This window comes from Podarcis cretensis (genome assembly GCF_951804945.1).
Source record: "Podarcis cretensis genome assembly, chromosome: 14".
NCBI lineage: Eukaryota > Metazoa > Chordata > Lepidosauria > Squamata > Lacertidae > Podarcis > Podarcis cretensis.
Window position 1 is genome coordinate 16812498 of NC_137183.1, and position 15806 is coordinate 16828303.

Genomic DNA, 15806 nt, shown 5'->3' on the forward strand with positions numbered 1-15806 from the left:
AAGCATGGCTAATCTAAATAAGGGCACTTTACAATGTTGGTTCATTCTTCCTACTTTTTATTTTGCTTTATAATCTTGCTTCCTGGTTTCAGTCCCAGTGGTTACATTTGGACTGAATGCTGGCCATCAGCCAAGATTAAGTAAATTATCTAGCCACTTATTTCAGACTTCAGTTTTATCCCTCTCAACATCTGAAGATCTCAGAGCTGATTATAGTATTTATGCATTGTGTATGTATTGGTAAGCCAAGAAGAAACCTTGGCTTCAGATCGTGGTCTGGAGAGAAACAACCCTGTTATGCTCAGGCATAACACTATGGCTGTGTACAACATTCTTATTTACTCTGGCTCCAGTGTGTTCCCACTGGTGGTACTTCAAACATGGTGCTAGCCACAATCCTTATATCCTGTAGTTTCTTGAGAAATCTTGCTGTTTGATGCACTGTCCCTCAAACCATCTTTCATCCAATTTGAAAACGTAAGCCACATTCACTTCGCAGGTTAGCTGAGGTGTGTACATTTGAGACAGCATGTGAATGGAAGCTTTTCCTCCAATGACCTCCCCACCCCCTTGCCGGGGTCCTGATCCAGCTTGTACTCCCCATCCATGCTACTTACTTAAAAAAGGACCCATTCATGTCACTGCTAAGAATGTCAATTGTGCCTTGTCCAGTTTGGCCCTGTAGCTGAGGGGACGGCTTGCGCCAACTTCCCATGTGGTCAACCTCTCATGTAGTCCAGCACAGAAGGACCCCAAATAACAGGGGTACTGTGAGACAGAACATTAATAATAATAATAATAATAATAATAATAATAATAATAATAATAATAATTTATTGTTTCTACCCTGCCCATCTGGCTGGGTTTCCCCATGAGCTTAGCGCAATATTAATTCAAGGCTAGTTCTTGCTGCTATAGGTGTTCTGCTGATGTTCAAGATAATTCCCGTGGTGCTTATGCATCAGTGGTTCACAAATCATGTACAGTGATGTGGGCTGAGTTGAGGTCTTAGGCTATTGCAACAGTTTGAATGTTCACTTGTTTCGCTGTCCACTCATCACTGTATTGCAACAAGACTGCTCATGTGTCTAAGGTTACTTGTCCCTCAAAGTAGATGTGTCATAAACATACGTTTAGAGCTGATTGGAAAATGTTTATTGAATATATAGGGGGAAATTGTGTACAGTTGAAAACGTAGTAGTAGTATTAGTAGTAGTAGTAGTAGTAGTAGTAGTAATAATAATACTTATACCCCGCCCATCTGACTGGGTCTCCCCAGCCACTCTGGGCGGCTTCCAGCAGGATATTAAAAACACAATAAAAGATCAAACATTAAGAACTTTCCTAAACAGTTGGCAACATTAAGATATATTCAACAGTGTAAATAAGTTTTGATGGATACAATAATGGAACACTGAATGGTTGAGTTTATGTAAAATATGCAGGGATTTATGATATGCAAAATGAACCATGGAAAGAGAAGAAGGGAAATCATTTATATTTTAAGGATGTTTAAATGAGTATTCTAAATGGTAAAACAGAAAATTTAATTTTTTACACACACACACACACACACACACTGCTTCCTAACTCTATGATTAGGACACTCTGCAGTGCTATTGCAGTTAAATGTTAGGTGAACCTGCCCTCCTGTGGTGAAACTGCAAATTGCCACTTCCAGCTGCCTGCAATTTGCTGCCTGTCCATATTGGGGTAGCATTGATAAAATCTTTTAGCCACATAAACGTTGCCAATTTCCTTGGCATTCTGAAAGACCTTTGAGCTCGTCCTGTGGTTGTTTAGTGGGGAGCAAAATACGTACAATCCGTTGCAGAAATTTCCCTCCCTGGTACGCAGGATGGTGGCCCCACAAACAAATGAGATCAGGACGTGTATTTTTAGCTTGTTTCTAAAATACGATTCGGGATAACAAATGTAAGGGAATAACCTACAGTCACAAATTGGTAGCAAATCTCAACGCCTGCAGGGGCAAAACACAGCACTCATAATAACGCTAACATTATATATATAGCACTAATAATCATCAATACAAACCGAGATTAACAATAGCATCATAATACTATTGCGGATAGTCCTCTTTGCAGGCCACAGCAGACATCTTTAGAGCATTACGGCCATCTTTTTGAGCTGCAAAGGTGGCAACCTGTTTTTGTAATGATTTTATTGTGGTCTGCCAACAGATAGCAAATGATATCAGTCAGGGTCTGGCCAGCTCTTGCTCCCAAAGGTTTTTCCTCACAAAGCAAGCTCTGAGATCTCTATACAAGCAAGGAGGCAAAGGTAAAGGTAAAGGTACCCCTGCCCGTACGGGCCAGTCTTGACAGACTCTGGGGTTGTGCGCCCATCTCACTTAAGAGGCCAGGGGCCAGCGCTGTCCGGAGACACTTCCAGGTCACGTGGCCAGCGTGACATCGCTGCTCTGGCGAGCCAGAGCCGCACACGGAAACGCCGTTTACCTTCCCGCTGGTAAGCGGTCCCTATTTATCTACTTGCACCCGGAGGTGCTTTCGAACTGCTAGGTTGGCAGGCGCTGGGACCGAGCAGCGGGAGCGCATCCCGCCGCAGGGATTCAAACCGCCGACCTTTCGATCGGCAAGTCCTAGGCGCTGAGGCTTTAACCCACAGCGCCAAAGCATTCCACAAATGTGGAGTCACCACAGAAAAGGCCTGTTCTTGTGTTGCCACTCTCCAGACCTTTTGTGGAGGAGGCACACAAGGTGATGAAGGTGATGATCACAGGGTGCCTATGGGCAGAGGCAGTCCATAACAACAACAACAACAACAACAACAACAACAACAACAACAACAACAACAACTTTTATTTATATCCCGCCCTCCCCGGCTGAAGTCGGGCTCAGGGCGGCTAACATCAGATATATAACATTAGTATAAAATCAAACAAAATTAAATTACCTCGTAAAAACAGGTCAAAATCAAATTAAAGTCTAATTAGATGGCTTTCCGCAGGGTTAGGTTTGGAAACAGTAAGTGCTCATACCTTGCAGTATTGCGGTCCTTAGATATATCTGTTCCATTTCTATCGTGCCCTCCCTCCCAAGAAACATAAGGTGGCAAACAGCCAAGCAGTAAAAAAAATACAATTAAAATATCGTTTATATAAAGTGATGAATTGCCACTTAATTGTTCATTGCATATGTATTTTAAAAATAAAAAATAAAATTACAGTACATTAAGTGGATTAGTCTAGCCAGGCTTCCTCAACCTCGGCCCTCCAGATGTTTTTGGCCTACAACTCCCATGATCCCTAGCTAGCAGGACCAGTGGTCAGGGATGATGGGAATTGTAGTCTCAAAACATCTGAAGGGCCGACGTTGAGAAAGCCTGGTCTAGGCCACAGTGAGGGGAAAGTCTTAGGCAGAGTTTACCCTAAAAATGCACATTCTTTCCCTTAAAGAATTCTGGACACTGTGGTTTATCTCACACAGTTACAGTTCCCAGAATTCTTTGAGGGACAGAGCATGCTGTGAATGTGCTTTGCAGCCTTAATGAATGCAGAAAACTTCAGTCTCCTACCAATTTCAAAGCAAGCTCATTCCTTGAAGAGAAGCACTGGGCTCAAATGGTTTAAAAGCATATTTTTAAAAGGGTGTACATTTGTTCACTTACGTTTCATGAGTCCCGAAAAAGAAGATGGGGTACTTATTTGCGGGAGGCTTCACGGCTCCCTCAGGGAGTTCGTCAATCTGTTGGGAAGAAACAGATGTGGGCTCATTACCAAATGTCCAATGAGTCTGACAGTAAGGGAGGACTGGCTGCAAATTTCAAAGAACACAGCATAATGGACAATGCAGCTGGCCAACTCAGGGATTCCTAAACATGCATATGGCTGGTACATGAGCCAGTTCAGACTCTCCAGGTCTCCCTATTTTCCAGGGACAGTCCCAGATTTCCAGAAGCTATCCTGGTTTCTGATGTGATCCCTGAATGTCCCGCTTTTCCTGAAGAAGTCCCTATTTTCATCAGAATATGGAGTTATGTCAGGGGTGAGCAAACTTTTTCAGCAAGGGGCCAGTCCACTCTCCCTCAGACCTTGTGGGGGGCCAGACTATATTATGGGGGGGGGGGGGAATGAACGAATTCCTATGCCCCACAAATAACCCAGAGATGCATTTTAAATAAAAGCACACATTCTACTCAAGTAAAAACACATGGCAGGCCCCACAAATAACCTAGAGATGCATTCTAAATAAAAGGACACATTCTACTCATGTAAAAACACGCTGATTCCCGGACCATCCACGGGCTGGATTGAGAAGGCGATTGGGCCAGATCCGGCCCCTGTGCCTTAGTTTGCCTACCCATGAGTTATGTGATCCCATGAGCCAAGGAGATAAGTACCATATTTTTCCGTGTATAACACACCCCCGTGTATAAGACGACCCCTATTTTTGGAGACCCCCCAAATTAAGGAAATGGGGGGAGATTGCCCAGAGTTGTTGAGCTTTTTTAGGGGGGGATTGCCGCCAATCGCTCACCCGCAAGACCGCCACTGCCAATCGCACGCCTCTCAGAAGAAAGAAATCGTCAAAAGCAGCCGCCAATCACACGTCCGATTGACGGAGCAGCAGCCAATCGTCAGCAGGCCTTGCTGCGGCCACCAATTAACTGCCCAATCACCGCTGACAATCTCCCGCTCGCAGCTGCCACCAATCGGCCGTCCCCCCCTCTGCACTAACTGTGTATAAGACGACCCCAAATTTTTAGCATTGCTTTTTTATATAAAAAAACTGTCTAATACACGGAAAAATTCAGTAACTAGGCAACCTTTAAAAGGCATCTGAAGAGCAAAAGGGGAGAGTCCTGTGGAGCTCATGCCCTGCTTGTGGACTTCCTATAGGCATCTGGGTGGCCACTGTGAGAACCGGAAATTGTACTAGATGTGCCATTGGTCTGATCCAGAAGGTTCTTCTCATGTTCTTAAAATGGGGTAGCTGTGTACAAACACACCTCGATGTGAATGGCACTTGGTAGAACCCCTGCTTTCATTTCAGGGGAAAATGTGAACATCTGCAAATATTTGCTCGCATGAGAAACTGACTGGAAACGTACTAGGACAGGGGTGGCCAGCTTCCAAAAGACTGCGATCTACTCGGGGAATTAAAAATTGACAGGGATCTACCCCTGTAGAGGGAGGCATAAGTTGCTTACCGTGTTTTTCGCTCTATAAAGGTAAAGGTAAAGGTAAAGGTACCCCTGCCCGTACGGGCCAGTCTTGACAGACTCTGGGGTTGTGCGCCCATCTCACTTAAGAGGCCAGGGGCCAGCGCTGTCCGGAGACATTTCCGGGTCACGTGGCCAGTGTGACATCGCTGCTCTGGCCAGAGCCAGAGCCAGAGCCGCACACGGAAACGCCGTTTACCTTCCCGCTGGTAAGCGGTCCCTATTTATCTACTTGCACCCGGAGGTGCTTTCGAACTGCTAGGTTGGCAGGCGCTGGGACCAAGCAGCGGGAGCGCACCCCACCGCAGGGATTCGAACCGCCGACCTTTCGATCGGCAAGTCCTAGGCGCTGAGGCTTTAACCCACATCGCCACCTGCGTCCCGTTTTCGCTCTATAGGACGCACTTTTCCCCCTCCAAACATGAAGGCGAAATGTTTGTGCGTCCAATGGAGCAAATGCAGGCTCCTTGGCTTCAGCGAAAGCAACGTGAAGCCTCCAAAGCGCAGAGGGAGCGCTCCCTCCGCGCTCCGGAGGCTACGCGTTGCTTTCGCTGAAGGCTGGAGAGTGAGAGGGGTCGGTCTTTACTTGTTTTCTTCCTCTAAAAACTAAGCGCGTCCTTTGCTTGGGTGCGTCCTATAGAGTGAAAAATATGGTAGCTGCTGGGGGAGGGCGCAACATTTGTACATTCTTTTGGGGTCAAAGAGAAACAGCAACTCACCAAAGGGTCGCTGGGGGGAAAATAGCCTCGGTTTGTAAACTCTGGCTTCCGTTCTCCAACAATGGAGGCCGGGGTGGGGCGAGGGGCCGGGGCCGGGGCCGGAATGGGGCCAGCGGTCCAACACAATTGACCAAAACCTCGCAGGGATCGACCGGTAGATCACGACCGACCTGTTGGACATCCCTGTACTAGGACAAAACCCTGTCCAGCATAAATTGAGTATGAATGGTCAGTTTTATTTAAGATAAGACAGCATTACCAGAGTCAGAAAATTGATCAAGTGGCCATCTATAAATATCTAGGGGTGTATCTTTTTGCTTCAAGGCTCAAATGCTGTCACTGCATGTGGAATGAGCTCTCCCCTGGGATCACACGTTCTTCCATCCTCTCCTGCACAAAGTTCGGAGACTTTCACTTCTGCTATTACAGATAGGTAGCCGTGTTGGTCTGCCATAGTCAAAACAAAAAATTCCTTCCAGTAGCACCTTAAAGACCAACTAAGTTAGTTCTAGGTATGAGCTTTCGTGTGCATGCACACTTCTTCAGATACACTGAAACAGAAGTCACCAGACCCTTCTATATAGTGAGAAGGTGGGGAGGGGTATTACTCACTATATAGAAGGGTCTGGTGACTTCTGTTTCAGTGTATCTGAAGAAGTGTGCATGCACACGAAAGCTCATACCTAGAACTAACTTAGTTGGTCTTTAAGGTGCTACTGGAAGGAATTTTTTGTTTTGACTTCTGCTATTAGTTACCTACGGCTTCCTATGTTGTGGAAATTGGGAATAAGCAAAATCTATCAAGGTTGATATTGTTCCAAGATTCCTTCATTCTGCAAGGAGGTGGACGATATGCCTTGAAAGGCCCCCCAGAACTCCAAAATTCTATGAGAGGGGGGAAAAGGGATGAGCAGGAAGGTGGAGACCACAATTTGGGGCATGGCAAGCAAAGGTCACCCACAAATTCTACATCCCTGTCCTTAAAATCCCCTTCTTTACGATTTTTTTTCTTTTGCACGTTAGTTTTAGCCAATTGAGAGGGACGCAGGTGGCGCTAAAGGTTAAAGCCTCAGCGCCTAGGACTTGCCGATCGAAAGGTCGGTGGTTCGAATCCCTGCGGCGGGGTGCGCTCCCGCTGCTCGGTCCCAGCGCCTGCCAACCTAGCAGTTCGAAAGCACCTCCGGGTGCAAGTAGATAAATAGGGACCGCTTACCGGCGGGAAGGTAAACGGCGTTTCCGTGTGCGGCTCTGGCTCGCCAGAGCAGCAATGTCATGCTGGCCACGTGACCCGGAAGTGTCTCCGGACAGCGCTGGCCCCTGGCCTCTTAAGTGAGATGGGCGCACAACCCCAGAGTCTGTCAAGACTGGCCCGTACGGGCAGGGGTACCTTTACCTTTACCTTTAGCCAATTGATGGCCTTCAAGGGGGAAAAAAAGGCACTCATCTCTTCCAAGTTAAAAACAACAATTCCCTGTCTGGTCACCTTAGTGGAAATGAGGTGGGCAATTATGTACAAGCCAAAAAATATGTGCTTAAAAATATTGCTCACATTTGTATTTGTCCCTTTCTCCAGGGAACTCAAGACACAGCAACCCTGTGAGGTGGGCTTGATCAGGCACGGGGTGGGGGGGGAGCCTAAATGCCAAGAGCTGGATCCCCTCTATGGCTGTGCCCCCCAATATAAGAATTGGGGTGTGGGGAGCTGAGCCATCAGAGACACAGCCGCAGGACCAGTGAGACACGATCATTAATTTTGTGAGGGAATGTCTGAAAAGGCTCTACATGCCGCCTTTCAGTGGCGTAGCGTGGGGGGTGCAGGGGGGCCGGCTGCACCGGGCGCAACATCTGGGGGTTAGGGTTAGGGATAGGGTTGGGGGCGCAAATCCAGGGTTAGGGGGCGCAAATTACTTGCCTTGCCCCGGGTGCTGACAACCCACGCTACGCCACTGAAGCCTTTGAATGCTTACGGTCTGTTTTCTCCCTGAGAGAGCCATACGGCTGAAAATTGGGGGGAGGGACAAACCCCCCAAAACACCCACACACAAGAATGTGCTGTAACACATGCACAGTCCCCATCGGCCACGACAACTCCCTGCCTTTTTGCTAGCTGGATCACCTCAGCGCCAGAGGAAAGCTGCTGCTATTTTCCCACTCAGAGAACAGTGAGGAGGACAGCAGCCATGATTGCAGAAACCTCCCTCCTTCCACCCCTCCGACTAGCCCTGTTCACTCCCCAAATCTTTTGTTATGGCGAACTCCTTCCCCGAGCCGGATTGGCTGCTTCTCGCAGTGTTGGCGGAGACCCTATAGCGAGGGGGGGGGTGTGTAGAAAGAAAGAAACCCCCTCAATGCTTGGAGCTATGGAACAAAAGGCAGATGAGAGCAGCAGCCTCTGTTAGTCAAATCGACAGGAGAGGCGGCCCCCATTCCACCGAGGGAAATAATGCAGATTCTGAAGTGCCGGCTATAATAATCACCACCCACAACCAGAGTGCAGGTTTGGTCTGAAGCAGCAAAATCGACTCCTTTCGCTCCCCCTGCCCACTGTGCATGAATACAAGATCCATGCTAGCAGCAGAGCGTGTGGCCATTTCCATCAGTTCTGCCTAACCAGATACAGAAAGCTTTTCAGAAACAGAACACAGCTGGAGAAGAAAGGAACCCGAGTGGGGATTTTTAGGGAGGGGGGCAGGGAGATGCTCCATCCCCCTTGAATCCTCAGTAGGGTCAGAATTCAGCTTCTTTCTGCTGCTGTTTGAAAGCCCAAAGTACAGTGGTACCTTGGTACTCAAACGGCTTGGCTCCCAAGCAAATTGGCTCCCGAACGCCGCAAACCTGGAAGTGAGTGCTCTGGTTTGTGAACGTTTTTCGGAAGCCGAACGTCTGACGTGGCTTCCGATTGAGTGCAGGAAGCTCCTGCAGCCAATCGGAAGCCGAGCCTTGGTTTTCGAACTGTTTCGGGAGTCAAACAGACTCCCAGAACGGATTAAGTTGAAGAACCAAGGTACCACTGTATACAAATACAAACAATGTCTTCCCCCACATTAATATATACAGGGAGTGGCATCCTACTTTGGCTATACTTAGAGTAGACCTCGTGAAATTATTCCTAAGTTAGCCATGTCCAGGGCTCCTCCCACCAGCCGGAACTTGATGGAACTCAATTCCAGCACCTCTCAGGTGGGCGAAATTGCCATTATAAGAGAACAAGGGTTCATGGTGGGTTCCGGGAACCTCTTTTTCTAGAAAAATAGCACTGTTGTAATTGTAAATAATTTAATTTGCATACCGCCCTTCATCCAAAGATCCAAGGCTGTTCTACCTGAAGTGGTCCACCTCACTTTGCCTGGCTGGCTTCTGTTTCCTCTTTTTAAAGGTAAAGGGACCCCTGACCATTAGGTCCAGTCGTGACCGACTCTGGGGTTGCGGCGCTCATCTCGCTTTATTGGCCGAGGGAGCAGGCGTACAGCTTCTGGGTCATGTGGCCAGCATGGCTAAGCCGCTTCTGGTGAACCAGAGCAGCGCACGGAAACACCGTTTACCTTCCCGCCGGAGCGGTACCTATTTATCTACTTGCACTGTGACGTGCTTTCGAACTGCTAGGTTGGCAGGAGCAGGGACCAAGCAACGGGAGCTCACCCCATTGCAGGGATTCAAACCGCCGACCTTCTGACCGGCAAGTCCTAGGCTCTGTGGTTTAACCCACAGCGCCACCCGTGACTCTTTTCCTCTTTTTAGGAGGGGCAAAACCCAACCAAGATGAGAGATTAGATCCCCCCTCCTTCACTTCTCCTTAGCTGCACAGAAAACACCATAGCAGCAAGGCAAAACTACTACACTGGAAGGGCTACAGCTCAGGAGCAAATGGCCAAGATTCAATCCCTGGGGTCTCCAGGCAGGGCTCAGAAAGATGCTAGAGAGCAGCTGCCAGCCAGTGTGGACACTACTGAGATAGATGAATCAAGGGTTGGACTTGGTATAAGGTGGTTTCCTATGAGCAACTCTGGGAATGCGGGAACAGCAGCCAGGAAACTTTAAGAGGGCAAAAGCTGATCAAAGGTCCATCAAAACCAGATAAACTAAAAAGATAGGCGAAAACGTATTATTCACAAATCAACAACATTCATGACCCAAGGTGTTCCAGATCTCGGAAATAATCTTGAACAAAAAATACTTTGAGAACTATGTTAACATGGGCTGATATCCAACTGATGCTTCCCCATGTACCTAATGATAATGGGATACATATCTCAATTTCATATTTTGTGCATAACAATAAAAACTTGACAGTGAGGCTCCCCTCTTGCTTCTGGCATTAAATCATTCATTCATTCAATCAATCAATCAATCAATCAATCAATCAATTCTTTATTGAAGTCCAAAGACCCACAAGTAAATTATAGTACATAAAAATACAGAAAACATACATACTACTTGGACATTGGATTAAACTAAGTTAGTTTCAGACCTTTAGCTAATACAAAGTGTTCTCTGATCCTGGCTGCCTCAGAAAGAAACCTGCCAGCTGCCAAAGATATGCTGGGAATCCTATCCTCCAACCTAACATAAAACTGTGTAGGTCTTCCTGGAAGGTTTGCAATTAAATGACTATTTTTTGTTGTTGTCGGATCTGCTTGTATAATCTGCAGGCCACCAATTCTGACATTAAATGACCACACTACCTAAAATGTCCAAGAGTCAGATTATGAAGACATTAGAACAATATACTCAAATTGCCTTCATGCAGTAGACATGCCCTCCCCCACCTTCATGAGTAGACTTAATGGATGGAGGCGACCGCGTTTATAGTCTTTTCGGAATGAACCAAGGTCACTAGATGTAGACCACTGGTGCTTTGCCCTGATTGGCTGGTTTAAATCCCAAGAATCCATCTTGGATGCAAATCCTAGTGGAAGTTACGTGAAGCCTGGTGAGATGGGATGAGTGGCAGTCAGACCCACCTGAGATAAGTGGCCACCACAGGGCTTTCTAGAAGCCTTTGGACAGAAATGCAGGCATGCCCGACCTCATAGGTAAGTTTCAAATTATTATTATTATTATTATTATTATTATTATTATTATTAAAGGGATGACAATAGCAAGAGGTGAGTCTTATACAATCTGGTGCAGTTAATGGGTCAGCAGAAGTGAATCAAAGGTCCCAGGAACCCATCCGGAATGTAGTGTAAGGCCCCATCTGCATTTTATATTTAAAGGAGCATCATGCCACTTTAAACAGCGATGGTTTCTGTTATGTACTAAAATTCTCACCCTGGACCAGCAGGGGGATACTGTAGATAGTTTTCACTCAGGTCCACATATGCAAATAAGGAATTGAAAGTGACGTTCAGTGATTGGATAGTTACAGAAAGTTGTTACTGTTGCCTTATAGTTGAGCTCTATATAAGCAGGCTGGCTGAACCCTTCAGTTCTGTTCTGGCCTGTGAATAAACAAGAGCTGTCTGAAGAATCGCTGTGTCGTCTGATATGTTCACCCACAACTTAACAGTCCCCCCCCCAAAGACTCCTGGGAAGTATAGTTTAAGGGTGCGGAGAGTTATTACATCCCTATTGTCCCCAGAGAGCTACAATTCCCAGAGTTCCCAGGACGAGGGATTGATTATCAAACCTCCCCAGGAATTGTAGCTCTGGGAAGGTGGGTCTCCTAACATCTCTCAGTACTCTTAACAAACTACAGACTCCAACCCCCCATGAGCTGTTGCCACCAGAGCCAACGGCCAGGGATGATGGGAGTTGTACTTCGACAACTTCTGGAGGAACACTGGTTCCCCCAACTCCTGAGTGGCAGAAAAATAAAATCAAAGAAAAGAAGGAGGAAGGGAATTGCATCAGAGAGTCTATGCAGGCTGCCAAAAGGTTACATAAGATTATCCTAAGGGTTTCCTTAGCACAGGGCTGACCATGGAGCGTGAGACTCTTAATCTCAGGATCGGTTCAAGACCCATATTGGGCAAAATATTCCTGCACTGCAGGGGGTTGGACTAGATGACTCTTGTGGTCTCTTCCAACTTTACATTTCTTTGATTCCATCAATTTGCCCCTCTCCTCAATATCTCTATGAAGGGGCAGCCTGGAATTCTTAGCACCCAAACAAAGCTACTTTAAACCAGAGTTCCTTTGCGCAATCATAAACTGCCAGACCATCTTCATACAAAGGGAGGGAATGCTAAATGTTAGGCTGACCACACCTCTTGAATTTTCCCTGCACTGGAAAAGGATTCTTCTTTTTAGAGCAAAATGTACTCATTCCTTCAGCCATTTCCCATTTCTTCTGTCTTAATTGTTGTGTTTCCTTTGCTGGCCAAATGGTACTTTTATTTTTTTGCAACGTGGCACAGCAAACTGCACCTGATATCCCACATTAGGCCTAAACCCATATGAATGGCACTGTTATTTTCTGCATCTGAAACAGGTGTGTTCCTGTCCGTTAAGAACGCTGATGTGAACATTTTCTCTTTCGCTCCTTCACTTTAGAAGGACAGGGAAGATATAACACTTTTTAAGAAGATGGGATTATTCTGCCTTCAAAGATGAATATATATATATATATGAGCATCTCTCTATAAGAAAGAGGAATCAGCAAGAAAAGAAAAGAAAACAAGGCCGATTTGAACAGGCGAAAAAGTGGTGCATTTGAAAATCAACAGAAAAATAGCCAAAGGCGGCAAGTAATAGCAAAGAAAAGCCTCCCTCTTCCTGCCACTGTATCTCTTAGGGCTAAAACCTTTATTTACCCATTTGCCATCACCTAAGACATAGCTGCTGCAACTAGTTCAGGCTTCCTCAACCTCAGCCCTCCAGATGTTTTTGGCCTACAACTCCCATGATCCCTAGCTAGCAGGACCAGTGGTCAGGGATGATGGGAATTGTAGTCTCAAAACATCTGGAGGGCCAAGGTTGAGGAAGCCTGAACTAGTTCATTGCTGCAGTCTTTTCAAGGGGGATGAGAGTAAGGGCTGCACTTTGGGCAGTGGACCACCCAATAATAATTGGATTTATGAACGGCCCTTCCTCCAAAACTTCAGATGGGTGTACATTCTTTGCATCATTGTCAGAGCCACCCTGGGTCCCAGCTCACAAGAGACCAAAGTCCACTCCAAGTTATATACAAAAGGTTTTATTGAAGATCATTGTCGTCGTTACATCCAAACTCCGTGGCTCCACATCTGTTACCCTTAGATGTTAGAAGTCCCCTCTGAGTCCGTCCCTCCCCTGCACCAATTTAAGAGGCTTGTGCTGCTCCACCTTTTCCTCTCCTTCCTTTTCCGCAGGGTCTTCCTGCCCCCCTGTGTTCCCTCTTTCCGGGACTCCCCAGAGGCTGAGTCTTCTCCTGCCTGCTGCCCCCTCCTTCGTGCTTTAGCACCAGGCTCCTCCCCAGAGCTCTCCCCACTTCCGCGCGCCTCCACATTTGAACTTGGCGCGCGTACGTTGCTCCTCACCTTCCTTTCAACAGCCACACTGCTCCCGGTACTGCTTTCCGTCCCTTCCGGCAGGACGTCTTGCCCCGATCTCCTTCCCCCCTCTGCTCCTTGTTCTGTTCCTCCCGACACACTGGTAACTCCACCCTCTTCACTCCGTTCCGGTGGAGAAGCAGGTCTCGATCTCCAACTCCCACTGGCGGTTCCCCCTACGTTCCCCTGCTCCTGACTGCTTCCCCCTTGGGCTCCCCTTGGCTTGACCAGGGGGGCTCCCTTTTGGGAATCCTCCGATTCACTGGACGGACTCATGGACCATCTCGGGTCATTGTCGTCCTCTTCCTCGTCAGGCTGGAATCCTTCTCCCTCACTCTCGGTCTCCTCCCTCCTCTGCGCCTCTCTCCCTGAACCCCTGACATCCATCCCCCCCTCGAAGCCCCCCCTTCCCCCCTCCCCCTCATCGGGTGCGGGTTGTGGGAACTGCAGCTCCTCGGAGGTAGATGCAGGATACAGTTCGGCTACGTCCATGACCTCTGCTGGCAGCTCGGTGTACGTGTGTTCGAATTCGGGTTCTTCACCCAAAATGTTCGCAGTTCCCTCTTCCATTGCTACTTCGTCTGGTGCTGCCGGCCAAGGCCCCTTCAGCCATTTCTTGCGCCAGGCTTCCTCTGGTTGCTCATCCCACCAATAAGAGGGCTCTGTGTCCACCCCCGAACACGATCCCCTGGGCGAGTCTGAGTTCGGCGTTCTTTCCTCGGCTGAAGAAAAGCCGTGGAAAGTGCTGCCTGAACATGTGGGGGTAAAGAGCCAGTCATCGAAGTACTCGGCTGGCATGGGTCTATGTGGGAAAAGGGCATGGAACTCGTCCTTTAAAAGAGGTTCGTCTAAAGCGTAGTCCGGCACCCACCCACTGGCACTGACTGGTGCACCCTCTCTGACTAGAAAGTATTCTATTCCCTCTTCCCCCCATCTCGAGTCCAGGATCTCTGTGACCTCGTTGAGTGGTTCGACCCTAGGCGATCCCTCCCTCCTAGGTGACTCTGTGCGTGGCTGCGGTACTGTTTCAGACTCCTGAAACCTGTGCGGGGCCTTGTAGGGAGTGAGCACCGACCTATGAAAAACCGGGTGGACTCTGGAACCTTCGGGGAGGGCCAGTCGAAAAGCCACGGGGTTGATCTTAGCCTCCACCTGGTATGGTCCTAGCTGCCTGTGCCCTAGCTTCTTCTTGGCCAACGACTTGGTTGGCATCGCCTGGGCCGCTAACCACACCCAGTCCCCCACCTGGATGTCCTCTCCCACTCTTCTGCCTTTGTCTGCCTGCACCTTATATGCTTGTTTGGCTAGCTCCAAATGTCTCCGCAGCTCCTCGTGCACCTCTTGTAGTTCTGCAGCGAACTGGTCGGCCTCTTGCGGCTCCCCCTCTCTTGGTGCTACGAACCCCGGGAAGGTCCTGGGATGACGTCCATTGTTCGCGAAGAACGGCGTCACCCCCGTCGACGCATGCTTCGTGTTGTTGTAGGCAAACTCCGCCATCGGTAGGTAGTCCACCCAAGCTGTGGGTCGCTGATTTGCATAACATCTCAGGTACTGCTGCATGATCGCGTTGACCCTCTCGGCCTGGCCGTTGGTTTGTGGATGTCTTGCCGACGCTAGGTTGATCTTGACGCGCAGGATACCTAGGAGCTTCTGCCAAAAATTGGAAATAAACTGGCGCCCCCTGTCGGACAGGATGGCCCGCGGCAGCCCATGCGCCCGGAACACGTGGTCGATGAAGAGCTTGGCGGTCTGTTCCGCCGTCGCCACCTTCGCGCAGGGAATGAAGTGCGCCATCTTGGTGAACAAGTCCACCACCACCAGTACCGCCGTCTTGCCTCTGGAACTGGGCAGGTCAGCGACGAAATCCAGCGCCACCCTCTCCCACGGTTGCTGTGGTGTTTCCAGTGGTTCCTCTGCTTGCATCATTTCTGCTGCAACAGTTGCTAAAGCTGCAGTGTGTTTCTGCAGCCTCTGGGGACACTCTTTCGCCATGTGCTGTGCACTGTCGCAAATGTAACACTTCCTGGTCCCTCTAGGAGGCTGTGCCTTTACTGCACCGGAAACTGGGGCTCTGGCTGTTGCTTGAGCCTTAGCACCACCAAGTTCCATGGGCTCCTCCCCCTGCCTTCCCAGTGGCGAAGGATGTGACTGACTGAACTCCCTGGGGATGAAAGAAGACGTCCTCGCTGGTGGACGCACCTGACGTTCTTCCTCAGTGTGCCAAGGACGTCCCTCGTGCCTTATCCCAATCGCCAAAGCCCTCTGCACAAGCTCCTCCAGGGTCTGGGGTCTGTCTCCCCTGGCAAGTTCATCCTTAATGGGACCGCTGAGCCCCTCCCAGAACAAATCCCTCACAGGTGCACAATCCTTCTCCCAGCTTAGCGCAGTCAGTAAAGCAAAAAATCTGGAATGG

At 48.5% G+C, this 15806-nt stretch overlaps 1 protein-coding gene across 1 annotated transcript in view; it reads right to left on the reverse strand.

Annotated features, from left to right (window-relative positions):
• The window catches only part of HDGFL3 (HDGF like 3), a 57850-nt gene that overhangs the window by 9349 nt on the left and 32695 nt on the right, over window positions 1-15806 (reverse strand). The window contains exon 2 of the mRNA XM_079954414.1: window positions 3649-3725. Coding sequence (XP_079810540.1) covers window positions 3649-3725 — 77 coding nt within the window. The remainder of the gene's footprint in view (window positions 1-3648; window positions 3726-15806) is intronic.